This window comes from Cryptotermes secundus, unplaced genomic scaffold (genome assembly GCF_002891405.2).
Source record: "Cryptotermes secundus unplaced genomic scaffold, Csec_1.0 scaffold390, whole genome shotgun sequence".
Classification (NCBI taxonomy): domain Eukaryota; kingdom Metazoa; phylum Arthropoda; class Insecta; order Blattodea; family Kalotermitidae; genus Cryptotermes; species Cryptotermes secundus.
Window position 1 is genome coordinate 483,589 of NW_019744414.1, and position 23,450 is coordinate 507,038.

Below are 23,450 nucleotides of genomic sequence, written 5' to 3' on the forward strand. Positions count from 1 at the left end.
CCTGTCCCCTGGCTAACCTTCCTTCTGCAGGCCCCACATTTACCTGATAAGCCGTTACCCCTTGTGGCCATTATTACCCCTTATGTTAACTTATAATTCAGTACTAACTAACAGATATATTTAAAGAGTCTAATCTGTGATTATGACTTACAAGAGTATATGCTGGCACAAATCTTTTAAAGCCCACTATATACAATAATGATACACTTATTTTAGGTTAGGCCCACTGGTACACTTGCAATAGTACAAATCAACTTACTAAAGATATAAAATAACACACTTCTTGTAGGTTAGGCCTACTGTACACTTACGAAAATACAAACAATTTATGTAAGATATAAATAACACTTGTGAAAATACAAATCGACTTCATTAAGATATAAAATAACACACTCCTTGTAGGTTAGGCCTACTGTATACTTACGAAAATATAAACAACTTATGTAAGATATAAATAACACTTGTGAAAATACAAATCGACTTCCTTAAGATATAAAATAACACAATCCTTGTAGGTTAGGCCTACTGTATACTTACGAAAAAGTAATGCTTCATACTATAAAGTCAGTTGCTGCAATCTTGTTGTTATATTCCAGCGGATATATGGCAGTATATTCATTGACTTGTGCATGTATTTTTACCTGCTTGGAGGCCCATGGTATTAGTGTAGTATTATTTGGTATTTATTCTTTAACCAGTGCTTCATTTTACAATGTATTTTGTCCACTCTGTTTGGAATACAGATAACAGAGCGGACAAAAATACACTGTAAAATGACGGACAGGTTAAAGAATAAATACCAAATAATACTACACTAATACCACAGGCCTCCAAGCAGTTAACTACACGTGTACAAGTCATTAAATATATCGCCATATATCTGCTGGAATATAACAATAAGATTGCAACAACTGACTTCATAGTATGAAACATTACATGAATAGTTTTTAACCACATTTTATTGTATAACTTTCTTTTTATAATCTATATAAATAAAAATGTAAATGTTCGTTTGAGTCTTACCTAAGATCTCCGAAACTTCTTCACCGATCGCTTTGAAATTTTGACACAACGTTGCATTCGAACACACGCGTTTCTGTGTGCCTATTATGTAGATGTCACACCCGTGACAGGTAAAAACAGGTAAAAACCTGCCACATGTTCCGAATCCAGCAGTCATTTCAATTGTAACGCTAGAACAGTTAGCGTATACTTCCATGGGAACGCAATAACAGTTTGCCGTTGCTAGCTTCCTAAGCAATGGATGAAACTAACTCTTCGATAAGGTATTCCCTATCCTGTCCGAGCACTGGCTATATGTATAAGAGAGTTTAGCTCTGGCGACTGTTCAGTATCACGAGTGTCTTGAGTATCACGAGATCACAAGTATCACAAGAGATTCTGAGTGAAATCACAACATCCGCTGAGGTATAAATAGCCCACCTTGGACAAGAAGCAGTCAGTCTCGGGGCAGATGCCAAGGGATATGGAAGAGAGCCTGGAGGTAAGCGCCGAAGGAGTTAGTCTTGGGATAGCCAACGCCGAATATAAACAGTTTCGATTTATTTTCATTTTGATTTAATTGTTCGTGTGACATTGCCTTGGAATTGGGCTGTGTCGTTTTCATCTATCTATCTTATATAAATAAAAATGTAAATGTTCGTTTTCTCTTATCGAAGATCCATGGAAACGCAATAACAGTGGGCCGTTGCTAACAACAGATCGTGCCCTCTATTGTGTCCAAAACCAGGTTATAATAGTCCAGCTCCGAAGAGTTTTAAATAAAAATGTAAATGTTCGTTTTCTCTTATCGAAGATCTCCGACTTCACCGATCGCTTCGAAATCCAGCAGTCGTTTCAATAGTAACCCTAAAACAGCGTATACTTCCATTGAAATGCAATAACAGTGGCCCGTTGCTAGCATTTCCTAAGCAACAGATGGAACTAACTCTTCGATAATGTATTCCCTATCCCGTCCGAGCGCTTCGAAATTTTGACTCAACGTTGCATTCGCAGCAGTCGTGTCAATAGTAACGCTAGAACAGTTAGCGTATACTTCCATGGAAACACAATAACAGTGGCCTGTTGCTAGCATTTTTTCTTCATCAGTGCAATCGATCTGCTTTAGTTCATTCAAATAATGCCTCGCAGAAGATCAAACTTTGGTCATCGTACTCGCCGAGTGGAAGCAATGCATTGAGTATTTGCAAATCAAACTGGAGAAGAACGGGCATCAGCGAACAAGCGAAAGAGACAAAGACAGGCTCAAATACGTGCCGAGGAAGCAGCAGAGCGACATGCAGCCAGACTTGAAGATGCGATCGGAATTGGGCTGTGTCGTTTACCATAGCGTTCATTTCGTGAGTATAGTCTATTTTTCATTGTTTTTCATTTCGTTTTCTTAACTGTTCTCCTTATTTTTCAGTGCAGGTGGCGGTGGGATTGAGCTGTGTCAATTGATCTGCGTTTGAATTCAAATATTTCGTCCAAATAATGCCTCACAGAAGAACAAGCTTAGGTCGCTGTACTCGCGAAGCGGAAGCAATGCATTGAGTAATTTCAAATGAAACTGGGAAGGGACGGGCAGACTTAGCCACAGCAAGGCGTGGCCGGGCACAGCTAGTAATGTTATAATTTTATTTGTATTTTTATACCTTGTATTATTATAGTGTAACACAGTTGTCAAGTATCCAACTCCACTGTCCCATCACATTGAAATGCAGTTCAATAGTGTGTGAATGTAGTAACCATGTATTTGCCTGATGATGGCTTCAAAAGCCAAAACATGTAGCTACAGTGATATTGACCTAGGCCGTTCCACTGCAGTGTTACAACTGATCCCAATAAGGAGTTTTATATGATACCCAAAATTATACTATTAAAGGTAACATATTTTTAACCTGCTTAATGTATTCTGTATAAAAGCATGTCCCATGTAAGAAGCACCATTTTAATGTTATAAATTAAAATTTTAACCATTTAATGTATTTTTCACCAGTTACTTTTTCCCAAACTGACTCATTTATTACACACTCCATCCATTTGTAAGATTTGAACATTCTGGCTAGAATTCACTCATGCCTAAAACTAAGTATAATTTAACAGTAAACCACATATGAAGTGTCTTAAGCTTCAGCAGTGCTTACAGATAAATGCACCTAAATGGTCATCCATATTCTTTATTTCCGATGAAAATCTTATAATCCTGTTTCAGTCATTTTAAATTTTCATATTTTCTTTATGTCATGTCAGTTTGCAAGTCTGCAGATAACACTTCAAAGTTATGGTTTCCCCCAACAATGTTATATAAAACTTCAAAGTGATGGTTTCCTCAACAATGTTATATAAAACATTATAAAACACTCACGAGGAGGGCCACTTTGGGGCCAATTCTGCCCAGACAGATTTTGTAAGCATCCATCCAAGCCCCGGAAAGAAGTCAGTACGGTAGAGGAGGTCAGGAGCATTTTCATCCACTAGACCAGCCTTCCCATTGTCATTCCACGCAGACACACACCACAGCGTGGGGTCCCGCTTTAAGATGGGATATGTTCCCAAGAAGTACTCAAAGAAGTCTGGTGCAATGTCAAGATCGTCTGAAAAAAAAAAATTAAACTCTCAATGTAACATTAACCATAATATGTGATTTTTGTGTCAAAAAAACCAATGATTGAATAATATGCATAATTTAGAGCAAAATAATTTGTAACACTAGAGAAAAACCTTTTAAAATAAACAGTAAACTGAATGTGTTAATACAGGAATCCAATCTGTTATAAGCTACATGATGCCAGAGACAGTCAATTCTTATTCAAATAAATATAAATACAGTTTGGAATTGAATTCTCAGAACAAACTATACAGTTTAGAGGTTTGTTATAATAAAGGGTGATGTGATTCATGCATACTGAGGATATACAGGGTGTCCCAGGAGGAATGTGCCAAACTTCGGGAGGGTGTTCCTTATGTTAAACTCTGCCGATAAAACACAAAACACCTATGTCCAAAGTTGAACGGTTATGAAGATAATGGCCCGAGAAAAGTGTGGTCTTCTGGCGGTTCCACGCACTGTACCTGTCAGCTGACAAGTCTTATCTATGTTTGTCCTTGAGTGTAGTGATGACAGCTCACGTTAGCCCCATTCACTCGCATACCACAACGCGCAGTCAGCAATGTTATGTCAGTGCTTGCCATTCATGTGTCATGTATAGTGCTTGGAACTCTTAACGACAACTTTGACATGGCGTGCCAGTTTTTTGTAGTTCAATTTAATGGCTTCACATCACTCACAAGTTAGTTTGATGTTACGTACATTATTAACATTACAGAAACCACATATTCCTGCCAGTTTTAATATGTATTTGGTAATCTACAAGTGTGTAACACATGTCAAAGTTTCACACTTCTCTGGCCATTATCTCCGTAACCGTTCAACTTTGGACATAGGTGTTTTGGGTTATATTGGCATACTTTAACATAAGGGACACCCTCCAGAAGTCTGGCACACTCCTCCTGGGACACCCTGTATATAACATTGTTGCTATTCAAAAACAGATTATGAGCATTGCATCACTGATCAAAAATGTGTCGGGAAAGATTACTCCTGTAACTGATCCCATACACTGGATTAATAAAGCAATTTTACACTCAGGATCCTTTATTTCCTGGTAGAGTTCACTATCAAGGTAACCTACAATGACAAGCATATACACACCACAAATGATAAATCTGTTTTGTTGCTGAATATACTTGAAATTAACAGGAAGCACGTATGGAAAAAGTTTGGTATGTCTCATATTATCCATGGAGATGTGAATTCAAGCAGTCTTACATGCATATTGTCATCATATTACCTATACAGATCTCTACTTGGATTATCCTGTTAGTTTCAAATTAGGGCTCTCAACATGATTTTACTGAACCTGTATATAAGGATACTGCTCGTGTGCATGTTTTGAAAAGGAAAGAAACCTTCCAAATCTTCACAAACTGAGTGACATGCCATGATAAATACTAACTCCAATTTACATACTGACATCAAAATATTATTAGTACTCAGGGACTCAACACAATTCCTGAAGCTATACCATCTCAATACTCAAAATACTGTTACATAATTCACAGAAAGAAAAGGACTGATATACTGAAACAAGGTACTGTCGACTCATTCATGACCTACTGTATAACTTACAATCATACAATGTGTTAAATCTTCGCAATTAGTTGAATATGATAAGCTGAAATTGCTTAATTTGTAAGCTTTCGCTCACAATTAGAATTTTTCTTATATGCACAGAAGGATAACAAAAATGTACCATAAATTTTCGTGAGAAATTAAAAATTCGTCTACCATGAAATAGGAGTGAAACCTGTATCTCGACATAATAAATACATTTCCCTGCCACTTTATGAAACATACATAAAAGTTAGCAGCAATGAAGCACTGTACAATCTTCTATGTTTCAGTAAGATGCAATCTATCATTGAAGAGATCCTTTCCAGAAACTTGTAGATAAATGTAACAACCTTAACTGTTTTTGGATAAGTTTACATAAAAGTATCTGGAGCAAGAGAACATGTTATTTTCCAACAAAATGGTGTTATGGGTAGGCTCAAAACCAACACAACATCGTACCACACCACTTCCTGCTCTCTTTACCACAGGTAGTTGATAACTGATATATTAAAGCATGCCACACTTGCTGGGTATGATGGAATGATCAACCTGAATGCAGTAGTAAATACTCCTGGTTCAGATATCCAAACTGTAGCCATCACCTCATTAAGTTCTTACCTTCAACGATGATGACAGTGTCAAAATTGAATTTGAAGAATGTATAGTTGAGGGCCCAGCCATAGTGCCTTGCAATTTTGAAGTAACCTTTGAACTTCTTCTCCTTTGGTGGCACTGGAATGTCACTCTGGTCTGGTTGCTGCATTAACAGAAAAATGATGCAGTGAAAACCACAAAACAATTACAATGATTTTCAGGTCTAAAACTGTTATACTGGTGCCTGCATCTATACACCTCTACTCCCATGGAATGTAGCCTGTCTGAACCACATTTCACAGATGTCTTCAATTCTTCCATTTCTGTGCACAAGTACCACTGATCATTTGGAGTACTTTTCATCAGTTTAAGTTCAGAACCTTATACAAAAACTAAATCTGATTTTAGAATATAGATAAGAGTACTGTACCTTGCAATATAACCTTCACACACACACACACACACACATTGTGGATAATCTGATGATTCTTCTGCAATGTCTACTTTTGCATAGAGAGGTTAGTCAGACTTGTAAATTGCAAATTACATAATTTATGATTATATTGAACTGTACACTGTCTGAAGTACATGATCTTCAATTTATAACACTGTGAATGATGTAATTCCACACTTATTGAGCTGGATTTATCAGGGAAGCTAAGGGCAGCATCACTGTCATATAATGAGAAACCTGTATATCTCATATACAAATATTTAGGGAGTTGGTTCTACTTGTGTTTTCAAGTGACTGCTCATAATTACAGTTAGAGCTATTTTATTGTTTTTTAAGGTTTTTAGCAACAGCTGGAATTGAATCCATGACTTTTTGAATAATACATTAGTACACTAATACTACAGCTTACCATCCATCCTGCATGCATGCCTTTATTTCTGAGTGTTCAGTGGTATGCATATGGTGAGCTGCCCTACAAAGGGCTGGAAAATTGTGAACAGTGGACTGAGCTGACAAAAGTTCATCATAGTGTAGTGGCTATCATACTACCTTACAATTAAAAAAAAATCCCACCACATTTAATCCGCACAGGCTCCTTTAATCTTAAAGCAAAAAAAAAAAAAAAAAAAAAAAAAAANAAAAAAAAAAAAAAAAAAACTAAAACTGTCAATATAAAATCACCCAACTGCCCAAAGAGAGGCGTAGAATGTTCTAAAATGATATGTGTATCAAATACATCTCAGACAATTGACAATGTCCACTGTAATCCTGATATAACAGACGAGTCAATGTATTACACATTTAGAAAACCATAACACTTCAAATAACATTTCCTAAAGACTCATTTTTAAGACTGTACAATATATAATAAGTTTTTGTGTCTGTAATGTTACTATTATTTATGCACAACATAATATTTCATTCCAAATAAATTCAAAATTTTTCTTCACTCAAAACTTCACCAGTTTTGCTACAAAAGTTTATGAGTTTCATAAAAATCCAGAAGCAAATCTGCATTATGAGAGCTCATCATGTGGTTACATTTATTTTACAAATTTCATAACAAAGATCACATTTATGTACATGCATGCATGCATACATGTATGGAACATATGCCCTACACTTCCTTACATGAAGTGGAATTTACATTGAAAACTAAGAAAGGAAAGGCCACGAAACCTTCATTCACAATGCATGAGCCTACCTCAATGCGAGTTATCTCATCACCATACAATTCGATGACATCTGCTGTGGGGCGGTGGCCACAGTCTTGACTCACAATGATAGGAAATCGCTCACGCGCAGGACGATACTTGAGCAGCTGATCAATACACTTGTTGACAGTGATTCGGTTGCATGCAAACACTAGCACAGCAATCACAGGCCCCCCATCAGGCAGAACCTCCTCAGCAAGCGATCGCATTCGATTAACCTATGCAGTATGACATGGTTATGCAAGTCAAGTACCTTCAAAATGCCACCACAAAAGACACAACCTCCCTCACAATACAACAGCTTACCTGCTCATCCTCCTTCTCTCCCTGCTGCTTCTCCAGCTGCTGCTCTTCACCTACACCTCTCCCCTCAGCTCCAGCCTCATTAACTCTCACAGACAACTCTGCAATAACCAACAACAGTATGTTCCCACAGCAACACCAGATGTAAATCATGAGTTTGAATATAAGATGATACTGAAATGGATCTTAGAGAAATATGACGTAGACTGCATTCACCTGGTACACGAAAGGAGCCAGTGCTGGCCATGATTATGATAAAGAAGAAAATTTGTATGAGAAGGTATGGAATGGTACTTTCTTTTTGGAACATTAAAGGGCACGAACGTTCCATAAAAGGTGGTGAATGTCTTGACCAGCTGAATAACAATTAGTTTCTAAAGAAGAACTCTGCTCAATGGAGTAAGCTGGTAAGTTAGTTAGCATCAGAAAATCTAGCATACAAAAAAAGATGTTTTTTTGGGGGGGGGGGCACATAACATGTGCCTATGGAAAACTTTCATTAATTTTCTTCCTTTTTATGTGAACTGCTGTTTTAAGTCACAGCAGGTACACTAGAAACTAATTCTGAAGCCCAAGTACTACTATTCATGTGACAGAGAGAACTCATTTAGTAGGACTGCAGAAGCACAAACCCAGAAACAGATCTATTACCACAGTAAAAATGTGTGAAACTTTACATCCTCTTCTCTTACAATATTATGTAAGCATGCACAGATAACTTTACAGCTAGAACTGTGGGAACCCTTCTCAAAAGTCTCACTAAGTCATACTTCTCCATTACAGATGGTACAATCACGTCTTGGTTCTAGAGGATGATCTGATAAGTGATCCATTACTGGCATTCATTATGAGGCTATCGAAGCCAGAACCTTTTCCTTCATAACTGGCAACTTCAAAACCAGTGATGGAAGCCCACATTACAAGAGAAAATGACAATGTGAAAGAAGTGGCCTTGGCCTAGTTTCAGGCACTATCCTGGCATCTGCCTGGTACCCACATACCAAACTACATGGTATCACAACTCAATCACACTTTAAATGATGTGGAAGTGCTGCAACATTTGTTATGAAAGTGTGCGAATCACACACAAATCAGGAAAGTGGTCGGAATACTCACGCTGCTCCTTGACAATGTTCCTGAGTTGCTGCAGCAGTTTCTCACCATCCAAAAACTGTTCGTTCAGCTTCAACTCCAACAGACTGAGGTGTTCCTGTATCTGGATTTGCTTCTGCTACATCAGTACAAACATAACACAAGGACTGCATGACAACACAGCAAGGTAATATGGGCAATCTGCTACATCAACACAAACATAACTCTAGAGTTGTATAACAACAAAGACATGTTTCCTAGTTTGCGGTCATCCTGTACTCAGAATCATCTTCCACTTGGATAAATATGGCAGCACACTGAAAAAGTGGCTAGTGTTATAGATTATGACAATGCAAAGCTTGGTCTTTTACATAAAATTCCCGTTCTCATTTTATTTCTCAAAGTTATTCCAAATTCTCATCTCAAACTGAAAAAATCGCTCTTGCACATGCCTACAAAAATACTATGACATGTAGATCCATTGTTAGGCAATGCCCACAACACACATGAGGCCCCAATAGAGGAGCAGTGTTTTCTGTGGTCTGCGCACAGACCATTGCTATGGAGCGTGCACAGATTACGCATGCATGATGACATCACATAACAACAGAAGAAGTGACGTAGGCAGGTGTTTTCTGTAGGCCCACGACAAGGCTGTGTTTTCTGCTATGATCTGTGCTGAATGGTTATACAAGTCATGGAAGGTTGTTCAAGTCAGTCTAGCTCAAGGCACCAGCCAGCCAGGATATTAGATTGGGAGCAAAGAAATCAAACTGAGGAACTGAGGCATCCAGATTGAGTGCAGGTCACTTCAGGCTTGAAAGTCAGCCTGTGAAAGGAACACTCAGCATGTGATTTGAAGAATTCATGTGTGCTGTAGTACAGTGATATCTGGAGGATGACTATTATAGTCCACCGCTAGGAAACGGATAGTGAAAACAATGCAGATGAATAGCCACTGTTTAAGCTGCTACAAAGACTAGTGAAAGCAGACTGAGAACATTTAGTGTGGAGTAAATTGTGGTGTGAAAATCAGCAAAACTGTTATACTTATTTAAAGTTATGGCTTGTACAGGGTCAGCAAATCCAACTACCCATCCGAACCATGTCTATAGTCACTAATACACGCGACAATATGTTATCTCATGAAAATATTTAGTTTCTGTCCCAAACAATTTTCAATATGACAAACATTAAATAAAGTACACAGAAAAATAACTGTCAACTCTACAGTGTTATATTTGTACTGTAAGTATATCTTTGTGATCAGTGGAAGGAGTCTATTATTGCACCAGTTCACAAGAAGGGTTATGAAATTGTCTGTAGTAATTATCGGGGGATATCACTGCTACCAACTCCATACAAAATTTTATCCAATATTCTTCTCTCGAGGTTAAGTCCATAGATGAAATTACTGGGGATCATAAGTGTGGGTTTTGACATGCCATATCAACTACTGATCAGATCTTTTGCATTTATCAGAGATTGAAGAAAAAACAGGAGTACAATGAAATAGTACATCAGCTTTTTGTAGACTTCAAGAAAGCCTATGATTCAGTCAGGAGGGAAGTATTGTACAATATTCTGATAAGAGTTTTGGATACCCATGAAACTAGTTAGGTTGATTAAAATGTGTTTAAACGAAACATATAGTAAAGTCCGTGTTGATAAACATTTCTCTGATAAATTTCCTATCCAGTATGGTCTAAAACAAGGAGATGCTCTATCACCACTCCTTTTCAACTTTGCTTTAAAATATGCCATTAGGAAGGTCCAGGGAAACCAGGTGGGACTGAAATTAAATGGGTCGTATCAACTGTTGGTCTATGCCGATGATGTGAATCTACTTGGTGATAATGTAGATACCATAAAGAAACACACACAAACTTTAACTGACGCAAGTAAAGAGGTTGGCCTAAAAGTAAACACAGAGAAAACTAAGTATATGTTGCTGTCTCATCACCAAAATGCAGGACAAAATCATGACATAAAGATAGGTAACAGATGTTTCGAAAATGTGGCACAGTTCAGATATTTTGGGACGATGATAACAAATCAAAACCTGATTCAGGAGGAAGTTAAGAGGAGACTGAACTAGGATAATGCTTGCTACCATTCAGTTCAGAACCTTTTGTCTTCTCGTCTGCTGTCCAAAAACATAAAAATTAGATTATACAAAACAATAACTTTGCCTGTGGTTCTGTATGAGTGTGAAACTTGGTCTCTGACAATAAGGGAGGAACACAGGCTGAGGGTTTTTGAGAACAGGGTGCTGAGGTGAATATCAGGACTGAAGATAAATTAAGTGACAGGAAGTTGGAGAAAACTGCATAATGAGGAGTTTCATAACTTGTACTCTTCTCCAAGTATAATTAGATTGAGCAAGTCAAGGAGGATGAGGTGGGCAGGGCATGTAGCACAAATTGGGGAGAAGAGGAATACATACAGGATATTGGTGGGAAAGCCAGAAGAGAAGAAATAATTGGGAAGACCAAGGCGTAGGTGGGTGGACAATATTAAAATTTATCTTAGAGAGATAGGATGGGATGGTATGGATTGGGCTGACCTAGCTTAGGATAAAGACCAGTAGAAGGCTCTTGTGAACACAGTAATGACCTTTGGGTTCCATAAAATGCTGGGAAATTCTTGAGTAGCTGCACAATTGGCAGGTTCTCAAGAATGGCTGAGCTCCATGAATGAGTGAGTGAGTGAGTGAGTGAGTGAGTGAGTGAGTATATCTTTGCAACACTGTGTTTCTATCTGCAATTACAGATTTTAAACTTCAATAAATGAATGCCAAGACCAATTATGTATTCCAAACTGAACTATACTTTCAAATTTTGTTCCTTTGTAAATCAGCTTCAATGCCATCTCAGAAGATCTCTGTACTAGGTTTCTACTGCGTGTTACAAGTTATTCAGAACTGTTGTATCATCAATAAAGATTATGAAGGCGATTATGAACAATGTGATACATGGAAAGTATGAGGAAGTAGTCATGACCTCTTAAGGTACTATTATAGCATATGAATGGACACACTGCAGAAAACCATAGGTGAATATTGACCCAGAAGTCAGATCATATACAAATGCAACCACATAACCTGGTAATATTATCAACCACTTCTCCCTTCACTTTCTCATGGTAATACAGCACAAAAGTGCAATTTTGGGCTTGCAGTCAAGCAGAGAATCCACCTACCTCTCCAGCTTGGCAATATGAAGCTAGGAGACTCTGTAGCATATAAAATAATCAATATGTACCACCTCTCATTCCAAACAGAACAATAGAGCTTATACTAAATGAGTAAGAGAAAATATTTTTTCCTATATATAATCCTCCTGATTTAGTGGTCTAGAAGAACAATGGTAAAGTCCATCTACTCTATGAACAAGGGCACATCATACACTGTGTAAGGAACCCTGCAGAAGAAAAGCCCTGATTAAATATTTTTGAATTTCACACTACTGTATGAATACCAGAAATATGTTGAAGGCAGCATCTAGTAACATTTTAATGATGACATATTGGTCTGTCACTAATTGATGATAATATACCCTCATTTCCTTAGCAGACTGAGTGGTAGGTAGCCAGACCCGAGCATTCGTCACTAAATAATCAGTCACCCAGCGGACAAGCAAATAAGATATACATCAACTTCTCTGCATGAAGTGCCATACACTGCATGTTATTCAGCTGCTGTGTGCCACTGCAGAGTGCTGTTTCCTGCACATGGATGACTGCTAATGATTTGTGCTCCTATCTCACAAGTAGAATTAGAACCAGATGAATTATCCTTGCATATACTGCAATATAAAGGTCTAAGCTATTATTTGATATGTGTATTGAGCAAATCTATTAATATCTCTTAGAGTAAATGATCTCAGAAATGCCGATTATCAATCAGCTGTTATCAGGTATTTTGTTGGCTAGCAAATGCTTATCAAATGTGAATGTTGATATTTCAAGTGAATTTTTCCCCTTATACTGAAGACTCTCGTGACAAGGAAACAACAAAGTAATTAGTAGTGTCATGTGTATTGGTGACCATAGATGGAGTTTGAAGCCAGTGCTACTTGGTATGTTGAATTTAAATCCCCAGCAGAAATTCCTCCCACGCAATGTTAGGGGCTAGGATTTAATCCTTCCCATGTCTGAGGGTTAAACATGGAGCTGAAGGAATATCAATTGCAATGCAACCTTTAGTAGCAGAGTTTAAGTCAAAACACTGCCATGTAGATGGAAACTGTTAGTGTGGTCACTCACCTGATCAGGTTTATGGTTGAGTGGTCGGTCCAGAAAGAGGTAGTATGTCACAAGAGCCCACAAGCAAACAGATACAAAAGCGAAGCCAATAAATTGATTCTTACGCATGGCAATCCAACGATCACATCATCTGTAAACAAATGGGCAAGATGTGATGAGTCCAAATCCAACACACCCAATGTAAACATCCCCATAATGCAGATATAATCTAAGCCTGCAACTCAACTCAGAGAGCACTCCATCACTATCTAAACACAGCTGGTTTTCCAAATCTGAACTATTGCACACTCATCTATTTCAAAACATGATGATTTAGCCTCATGTTATCTTTGCTGAGTTATGGAACATCGCACATAAATTCCTCCCAAACCATCTGACCATCTATATTGTTCATGTCATTGGAGCTGACTTTCCTAAGATCTATTTTAATATTATTATACCATATATGCCTTGTTCTCTATATGACCTTCAGCCATGAGGATCTCTTAAGTGGATTTTATTCATTCATTTCAACTATACATGATGTGTGTGTGCCACTTGTAGAAACATTCTGAGAAAACATTTCAATAACAAAAGACATCCAGCGTAAGTTATTTAGCAATCTGTGAAATGATTTTCTTCGAAACTTTACAATGATTTAAGTACTGAGTACAAACAACCAACTCTGTCCCAGCAATGCCAATATCGTTTAATTTATTCTGTTCATCAGAAAAACTGGAATCCTGATCTGCAGAGAATTCTAGATCAGGACGACCAGACTATTCAAAATCATAAGAAAATATCGAGTCCTGTTTTATTTAATGCCTGAACCTCTGAAACAATTCAGAAGCTTGAGTCCAGAACTAAGATCTATATCACATAAGTGTTTCTAAAAAAGAATATAGTTATAAAAAATAATGCAATTAATCAACAAATACACTCAATAAAAGGAAACTCATTTCAAGCAAACTTAAAAAATAATGAGAAGTTAGCCAAAATATAATAGAAGTTCACAACATTGCAAACTGTACAAAGAATAGTGCAGGAAATCTTGCCAGATACTCATGAATGCAACAAAACACCCACATATCCTATACATACTACAAATTTTCTCAATGACAAAGGTCTCCCTGCAGTTTGGCAATAAGCTAAGCGGATCCAACTATTACACATTCATAAAAGTGTCACATCAAAATGCAAATAGTAATCTAATAATCCAACTGAAAATATGAAGTAGGATTCACTTAATCTGATATGAACCAAACACAAGCAACATTCAAACACTCATTTTGATCTGTATGATATACCTCAGCTTAAAAGATTATGAACTAACCTTGCAGACCACCAATATCCAACCAAAGCTTGAATGAATGTGCGGGAACTGCCCACATTCAAGCAAATGTTACAGCGACAACGCAAGTATCATTGCTTAGCAACGAGTAAACAGCTGTTGCTAGGCAAAGCCCACAACAACACGGACAGTGACATGTTTTTATGCTGTCCGACGCAGTGCCAGATACAAGGAAGATATGGCGATATAAAGAAGTGTGGTGTGGGTGTTGGAAGCAGTAATATTGTTGGTACTATACTTCAATTCTTCAAACTCAAGTTCATCTGGGTATAATGTGCAACTATAATAAATATTACAGAACAGTTCAACAAGTGGTTGTCTCTTCATATAATGACATCCCACAAATGAATGAATGAATGTATAAGGGGTGGGCCTTCTTGGCCCTTGCACCATGACCTACAGTGATTTATTGTGCTTCCCCTTTTGATTAGCCCCTAAGCAAAACCTGCACTTCGAATGAAGCATAGGATTTTGTACATGGGGGCATCGAAATAGTCACTTGGTTCCATAAAGAATTGACTCAAGTGACGTAATCTTAAATAAGCTAAGGCCTCACATTCACAGGATGTGTGTGGCTGTTTCATTTTCTTCTTGACACCTCTCAAGAGGAAAAGGTGGAACTAACCTGCAAATCACCAATATCCAACCAAAGCTTAGAAACATGGCTTTTATACACCAGCAGAATGAAGAGCAATCACTGGGAGTTTGAAAAGGTGACATTGAACAAATTAATAATGCATATGTCTATCTATCCTACCAAACAAGCACTCAACAAAGTGAGCAGTTACCTACAAACTCACTAAGGAATGATCTAGGAATGTATTTGTATACTAGTCTAGTTTTAGAAGCTGGAACAATATGACTACACGAACTGCAGTAATATACTGTACAAAAAAAGTAACAGTTTTCAAGAAGTTGTTTGCAATACGACACAAATGAATTCTTTAAATTAGTTAATACGATACAGACCAGCAGCTCCATTATGGATGCTCAATGAAGAGAAAATGAATTTTCAATGCTGTCAGCTTTCATTCAATTGTCACACATCAAACTGTCAGACAACTTATTATAACAAAACACACATTATCTGCGGTCAAACTTGTTACTGTCAGCGGTTTGTATTTCCGGCGAACTGACGTCTGATTGTATCACTTTCGTTGAGTTGGCACACGTTTGACGGACAAGACATAAAAAATTGAAATTTCCGCATAAAATCCCAAATCATATACTTACTGATGGTTATTTTAAACCATGAACCGCATACTGAACATCACAAAAATAATTTAATGTCCTAAATTCATTAGTATTTTGTAAAATTGCTAGTTATTACACGACGACCGAAATAGTACCAGGCTAACTTCGGACACTACATGGTCGTGGCGGTCTTGGCTGTCATGGCCGTCATGGCGCTCATGGCCGTCGTTGCCATCGTTGCCAAAGTCAGGGATTAGTTAGCAACAACATCGACACATCGACCCCGTTTAACTACATCACTGATTAATACATATTGGTACACAACGTAATCACGGTACAAATGTCCACGGGTAATGATGTCCGATAGTGACGAAGGTGACCAACGTAATGACCGTAGATACCACACATAACCGAAATCCATTCAACGATAAATACTTCCATTACCCGAAACTATTTATCACAGGTCATACTACGGTATATATCGTGTACGTGGACTAAAAATGGCCTATCCAACTATTCATGTGAGTGCAAAACCACAGATCACCATGCATAACAAACCACGGCAGTTGCGTTATGTAAAATAAATAGCTAAACATGGATGTGCTAGTAACAGATAAAGGACTAGAGTTGGACGTACTATGTATCACCGAACATTGGTTACAGAAACAAGAAATAGGTTATTATAATTTTGAAAAGTGTCCCCTTATATTGAAATTCTGTAAGAAAAATAAGCAGCATGGAGGCTTATGTACCTATGTCAAAACAAATCTAGAAGCAAAGCTTTATAACTCGTTTGAAAACTTGAATCTAGAAGAATATTTTGAGCCTAGTGTAACAGAACTTGGCCAGTTTAACACAATTATTATCTGTGTATATACAACTCCAAACAGTAATAGTATATTTATTGAAGCCAGACAATAATTAGTAATTTAATAAACAAAGGGAAGATCATCATTATTGTAGGTGATGTCAACATAGATTTCCTAGGAAGAAGAGTAAATCTACATCAACTGACAATGTTAAACTCACGTGGCTTGCAAGCAATTGTTGATGTCCCAACAAGGACCGAAGTGAAACAGCATTAGATCAAATAATATTGAACAAGGGCTTATGGCGATACAATCTTAAGGTAGGGCTGCCAGATTTTGTAAAATAAAAAAAGAGTGAAGTCTCGTTGCTTGTTTATAACGACATTTTTCACAACTAATAGGCTATAAAATACACATAATCAACATACTCATAACTTACAAAATGCTACTACATATCTGTATTACATAGGCCTACTACACATTTATAGAACAAAACAAATATTACGTAGCCCTATTACATATTGTGACGTGTTGCGCTATGGTAACCCCCCCCCCGCCAACGGTGACGTGCCTAAGTTTGACCGAGTTTGACCACGTCTGGGCTATTTGTAAACAACCTTCATGCTGTTTGTGGTGCGGAGGCGGCCACCTGCATAAGGAATGCCCAGAGAAGGGAGACGCTGCTTCCACCCCAAAATGCTGCAACTGCCGGTTGGCAGAGGGAGACAAGCCACATCCAGCCAACTATCGGGGTTGCAGACACGCCAGGGAAGAGCTGCAAAAAGGGAAGGCGAACAGAACGCCGAAAACTGTTACGGAGAGGGTGTTCTCATCGAACTTTGTCGCCCCAGGCGTGCCCTTCGTGGCTGCACTACGAGGCAACGCCGAACAACAGCGAACACAGGCAAACCAAGCTCCAATGGCTTGCCCTGCAGTTACAAAACAACAACATGTATCTGCCCTTGCGCTGCAGAAAGATACAGGTCAGTCAGTTCAGGCTCCTCATGCAAATAGTCACACTCTCAACAATATGTTGAGAGTTGTGACTGCAGTACAGCAGATAATGACAGAGGTCAATGGTGCAGTGTCTGAAGAGGACAAAATAATGGTCATTACAAAATTTATTTGTATACATTTGTATTAAATCTCATGAAACAAAATGGCCACTAAAGTTCATAGTTCATAACATTTAATGCGAACAGCATTTGGAGGCAGCGCTATGAGCCAAGTAAACAGCGGCACGACCTACGCTTAGATGTGGCTCTGTTATCAAAGACACATCTGAAACTTCATGATAGATTTTTTCTTCCAAATTACTACATTTATAGAACCGACCGCCACTCAGGCAGAAAAGGCGGAACTGCCGTTGCAGTTAGGAAAGGCATTCCCCATAACCATGTAGACTTACCATCCCTTATTTCAGTAAAAGCGACAGGGGTCTCCATACCAATTGGTAACAGTGAAGTACTGCTTACAGCTGTTTATAAATCCCCAGGCAGGGCCTGGAGTGATGCTGACATCGCAGAGCTCTTAAGCTTTAGACGTAAGTCTATTTTGGCAGGTGATTTGAATGCTAAACATCCATTTTGGAATAGCAAAGTTTCAAACCCCTCAGGCTTGAAACTCATGGATTTATTTGATATGAGTGATTTCGAAATCTCAGCACAACAATGTCCCACTCATTATTCCACTACGGGAAATGGTGACGTCCTGGATATTGTGGTCCACAAAAATATCAGAATGTCAGATGTCATTGTCTTCGATATTTTGGATTCAGATCACCTACCAATAGTATTCCACATACTGGATCATGTTAGAGTTAAGAACCTTTCGTGACCTATTGAAAAATTCACAGATTGGGAGCGGTTTCAAAGCCTCGCCTCGGAGTTAATATCACCTAAAATAGAAATTACGTCTGGGGTAGAAGCCGATAAAGCGGCGCGCGACTTTGCAGCCTCTATTACTTCGGCATATAGGTTGTCCACAAGAAAAGTTACACTTTCGGACATAAACAACGATCTTCCTGATCTAGGTCACCTGTTAAAACATAAGCAGAAGCTACGAAAATTGTGGCAAGAAATCAGGGATCCAGCCTGTAAGACGGCACTAAATTGGGTTACAAAGTCAATCAGGCGAATGACCCGAAAATAGGCACTTGAACGGTGGGAAACAAAAATAAGTAACGCTGAAATCACACCTCAGGGTATGTGACAAATTGCGAAATCCCTCCTAAAGAGAGATGGGCCAAGGGCACCAACTGTTATTCATGGTGCTGCAGGCATTAAATTTCACCCATTCGAAAAAGCCAATGCAATTGCTGAATGTTTGGAAAATCAGTTCACGCCACAGAATATGTGCGACGATTACCATGAACGGCGAGTGGAGGCTAGAGTTCAAACTCTGCTTGAAACCGTAGTCAACAAGCCCCCTCAAAGGATCAGACCATGTGACGTACAAAAATTGATAAATTCCTTCAAATGGAGAAAGGCCTGTGGAATTGACGGCATCCCAAATGAATGCCTGAGGCAACTTCCAAGGCGACCACTGGTTCACCTAACTCATTTATTTAATCACTAGCTGTACCCGGCCACGCGTTGCTGTGGCTCAGTCTGGTTAAATGGAAAAGAAAGAAAAGAGAAAGCGCGCGTTTCTAATATGCTTAATTTCACAATGCTTGTGGCTATACAATATTTTTGTTGTTCCATTGTCTGTGCAGATATAGCGATTGTCTGGTTTGCCGACTCTAGAACACGCAACATATAATTGTCCATGTGAGAAGCAATCCGTATCTAGATCTAAACCGCACAATTCTAAAGATTGGCCCTGAGCTTTGTTGATGGTGATTGCAAACGCCAATCGAATTGGGAATTGCAATCTCTTAAATTGAAATGGCACATCCGTTGGAATCGTAGGAATGTGAGGAATGAGGACATCTTCACCTTTGAAAGGTCCTGTCAAGATTGTTGCTTCTACGACGTTGCTCAATAATTATTTTTTACTGCAAGCCGCGTGCTGATGCAAAGCTTTGGCTGGTTGATATTTCGCAACATGATAATTGGCACGCCTAATTTCAATTGCAGTACGTGAGGTGGCATCCCTGGCAGATCGAAAAAATTCTGTTGGACAGTTAACCGCTTCGTCTGCTTCCACAACAATGTCGACGGACTTGTATGTGACTGCCTCGCATTGAATGTTAGATTGAATGATATTGTTAAGTTCGCAGACGTCTTTGTTCTGGGCCGCAAGAATAGCTCGTTCACTCAGCCAATCGTGATTCTAATAATTGGTTTCAATATTGGGAAATACTTTTCAACCAATTCTTCTTTTGACGTCACTAAATTGCAGAAGTTATGAGGCAATGAAATTCGTCCTGAGGTCAGATCAACCGGCACCTTTCCATTCCCAATTTCCAGCAATTGATGTGAGAATATCTCAGCTGATCGATCGTTTTGCAGCTGGGCATGCATATTTGTAATTAATTTTAACGTCTTTGCTTGTCGCCACAAAGTAGAGTATTTCAGGCAAGAATTTATTTCGTCCGCTGGTGTCGATCGAGGAATTACAGGTAATGTTTTCATGAAATCTCCTGCAAGCAATATTAATGCGTTCCCAAATGGTCTGATGTTTTCATGCAAATCTTGCAATGATCGATGAAGAGCCTCCAGCGATTTTTTGTGCGCCATTGTGCATTCATCGCAAACAATAAGTTTGCATTTCTGCAATACCTTTCCCATGCCTGATCCTTTGGAAATGTTGCACGTCGGAGTTTCAATGAATTGCATGTTCAATGGCAATTTCAAAGCCGAATGAGCAGTTCTTCCACCTGGTAGCAATGTCGCAGCTATTCCGGACGACGCAAGAGCTAAGACTATGTCATTTTGGGATCGAATTGCTGCTAGAATTAATCTAATTAGGAACGTTTTACCAGTTCACCCTGGCGCATCTAAGAAGAAGATTTCTGCAATCCCGTTATTGACAGTTTGCACTGTTTGATCGTAAATGCCTTTTTGCTCAAGCGTTAACTTAGGAATATTTGATTGCACATACGACAAAAGATCGCCCGTGTTGTAATTTTGTTCACGACGTAATTCTACATTGAACGAAGCAGCAGCAGATCGATTCGGTGATGGCATTCCCAATTGACTGAGAACTATGTTCGCGATTTCTAAGCACAAATCTTCAATCATTATCAACGCTTCGTTGTAGATTTCTGCTGTGAAATCCATGTTCATATTGGATTTTCCTTACGTATTCGACGGAAAATATCTTTAGCCATGTGCGATTCATATTTCTCCCACAACTCTGTTGGAGATGAAGGAGAGCAGGCGGTCAGTATGATTGCAAACAATGCACGAATTTGATGTGGATGTGTCGCGTTGCACGCGTCAGTAATGTATACATCCCAGGGTCGGTCGTTCTCCAATAAATTCAGAGCTTGACATGCACTGCGGAAAGTGGCATGTGTAACGCCGTTGACAATTCTCAATTGCTGGAAAGTCTTTGGACCGGGCACATTTACCAACAACATGCGAGGAAAGAAGCATTCATCTTGATTGGGATGCACGGTGTACACTCTGCCCATCGTAGTTTCTTTGAATATGCCAGTTTGTCCGTCGACTCGCTCTCCTCGTTTGCGTCGTTCAAATGATTTTCTACTCGCATTACATGCGTAATACGTAGGCACTTCAGAATACAGCAGTGTTTTCGCAAACGCGTCATTTTGACATAACGCGGAGAAAGCAGTTGACGTTGTAGCCGGTGGATTCAGGGCTATTTGTTGCACATTTGCAGTTGTGAAATAAATGCGTTCTCCATTTTCTAGATGTATTGCTAAGTGAACATCAGCTGGACTTCGTTCATGTATGGGAAACGAAAGTATTCACCATACAGATTTATTGCTGCTTATGTATCTTCCAACCTTATACTGTGCGATTTCATCGATATGTATGACCGCATTCCTATCACTTCTGTCTGGTTGCACGCCAAAAACTGCCATGTCGCTGCCTTCATTCACGTACTTACAAATGTATTTGATCGATTTAACGGAGTTACAGTATCCCACGTTTATGTGCGCTTTGTATATTTTTGATAGCAAAGGCGAATATGGAACAACCCACCGGTTATCCACTTCGATGTCACCGTTTCGCATTTGTATGGTTGCTAATTTACCGCCATCTTCTGCTGATCTTCTTCTGTATGAAGGATATCCATCGTTTCCTGCAACTGTGTTGGATAATAATGCTCGAGGATATCGCTTAGAGCATTTTCCGTCTATCATGCATGGTGAATTTGGATTCAGTGTACCGCAAGGTCCATGTATCATATTTTACCGCGCAACTTCATGCAAATCCTTATCGACGTCGGCATCAGGTATTTCAGCGCATATTACATCGTCGATTTCGTTTTAAGTGATTTTGTTATAGAGCCAGATTAGTATATGTGCGTGTGGCAATCCTCTTTTTTTTTTTTTGCCATTCCACTGAGTACATCCAGCAGCGCACAGACTCAAACACTTCATGTTTTACCATGAAAACCACCAGCGATTCCAGCTTCTGTCTAAAAACACGTGCTGTGATGTCATGCCTATCCACCGGCGATTGCCCAGTTAGTAAGAACCGTTGTATATCGTTCCAAGTTGGATTGCATGTGAATGTAATGAATAGGTCTGGACGCCCGTAGTGACGATATACGCAATTGCATCTTGGGCGTACTAATGCATATGACGTGGACTGCCTGTATATGCAGATGGCAAAATGGTTAGTCTTCCAACGTTAGTTGTATTACCGTCATTTACAACATCTCGTAAATTAACGTATTCTTCAGATCGAAGCTTGGTCTGATTCAAACGAATGAATATCAAAAGTTCTGTTTCGGTTTTTGCATACATATCTACGATGTATTGGTGAAACAATTGACGGCATTTCAAAATGTGATTGTCTTCATTCTCTCGAATCATTAATCGGTATGAATATTAGTTCATTGCTCTGCATTTCATATTTGTTTCTTCACCACTGACTGGATTTATCATCTTAACGTTGAAGTGATATCCATCGGCACAATCCCAAAAAATGATTGGATATTGCAGGGTATCGTAACATCGATGAGTTTCTGCAACTTTTGTCAATTGATCGTTTTTCCGATGAAGAACAATATCTCTAGGTTGGAATTGATCTCCGACTATAACAACTGCCACTTCGTCTATAGTTGGAGCATTGAATCTTCGCACATGTTGTCCAGCAGGCGTTTTGTCAGGTTGAACAACAATCTTGTGTGTATCAGATGGCATCATGTCAATTGCTGTTTTGAACAAGCGCACTAAATTGTTTTGTTTTTCGTGAAGAAGCTCCTGCAGTTGGAAAACGATGGACCTTTTTATGCCGGTAGAAATTCCGCAGCGTGCATTCAATTCATCATTGCCATCGCCGATGAAATACATTTGTAGGAATTTATGTTGACCATCTGGGAACGGAGGCAGGGAGCCGGCTTTATGATAAATTTGTCCTTTCACTTTGAAAGTTGGCATGAATTGAGCTGTTATGATTTCTGCGCCGAACGACGTCATTTGGAAGCATGAGTTGTATTTCCTGACGTTAGATAGGAAATGCTTTGATTCGGCGGTATATCCGGCAAGCAAGGATTTTAATGGCTCTGGCGGTTCTCCAAGTTGAGGCAGTTTAATTTTTCCCGCGGCGAAACACATTCCTTTCGTTTCTCCATTAAATTTCAGAGTCTTGCAATAAGGACACACTTCAGTCATAGTGCCGATGACAAAATGCCAGCTCAAACTATAATCTTCAGCTGGGCTGTACCGGAATGCAAGGCCATTGTAATCGCGTGATTGCTGAGCATGGAGTCGTGTTTGACACTGATCTGCTGTTTCTCGTTGATGTCTTTCAGCCACTTTCAGCCTGTCGCGTTCATTCTGTTGAGAACGAAGCAGATCTGAAGCTACAGAACGCGATCGCCTTGCACGCAACCATCATCATCATCATCATCATCATCATCATCATCATCATCA

The 23,450-nt window shown here is 38.9% G+C and overlaps 1 protein-coding gene across 5 annotated transcripts in view; it reads right to left on the bottom strand.

The window, feature by feature from the left end:
- Window positions 1-15,835, bottom strand: part of LOC111874738 (alpha-1,3-mannosyl-glycoprotein 2-beta-N-acetylglucosaminyltransferase) — a 28,802-nt gene extending 12,967 nt beyond the window's left edge. For 3 of the 5 annotated variants that reach the window (XR_002844609.2, XM_023870479.2, XM_023870482.2), the window contains exons 1-7: window positions 15,663-15,835; window positions 13,100-13,229; window positions 8,858-8,972; window positions 7,745-7,842; window positions 7,429-7,656; window positions 5,795-5,933; window positions 3,368-3,596 (exon numbers count right to left, since the gene is read on the bottom strand). Coding sequence is in view for 4 of the 5 variants with exons in the window: in XM_023870479.2 (XP_023726247.1) it covers window positions 3,368-3,596; window positions 5,795-5,933; window positions 7,429-7,656; window positions 7,745-7,842; window positions 8,858-8,972; window positions 13,100-13,207 (917 nt within the window). In the remaining variant the exon portion in view is untranslated. The other 2 variants (XM_023870481.2, XM_023870480.2) reach the window with 2 other exon arrangements.
- Window positions 15,836-23,450: the final 7,615 nt, after the last annotated feature.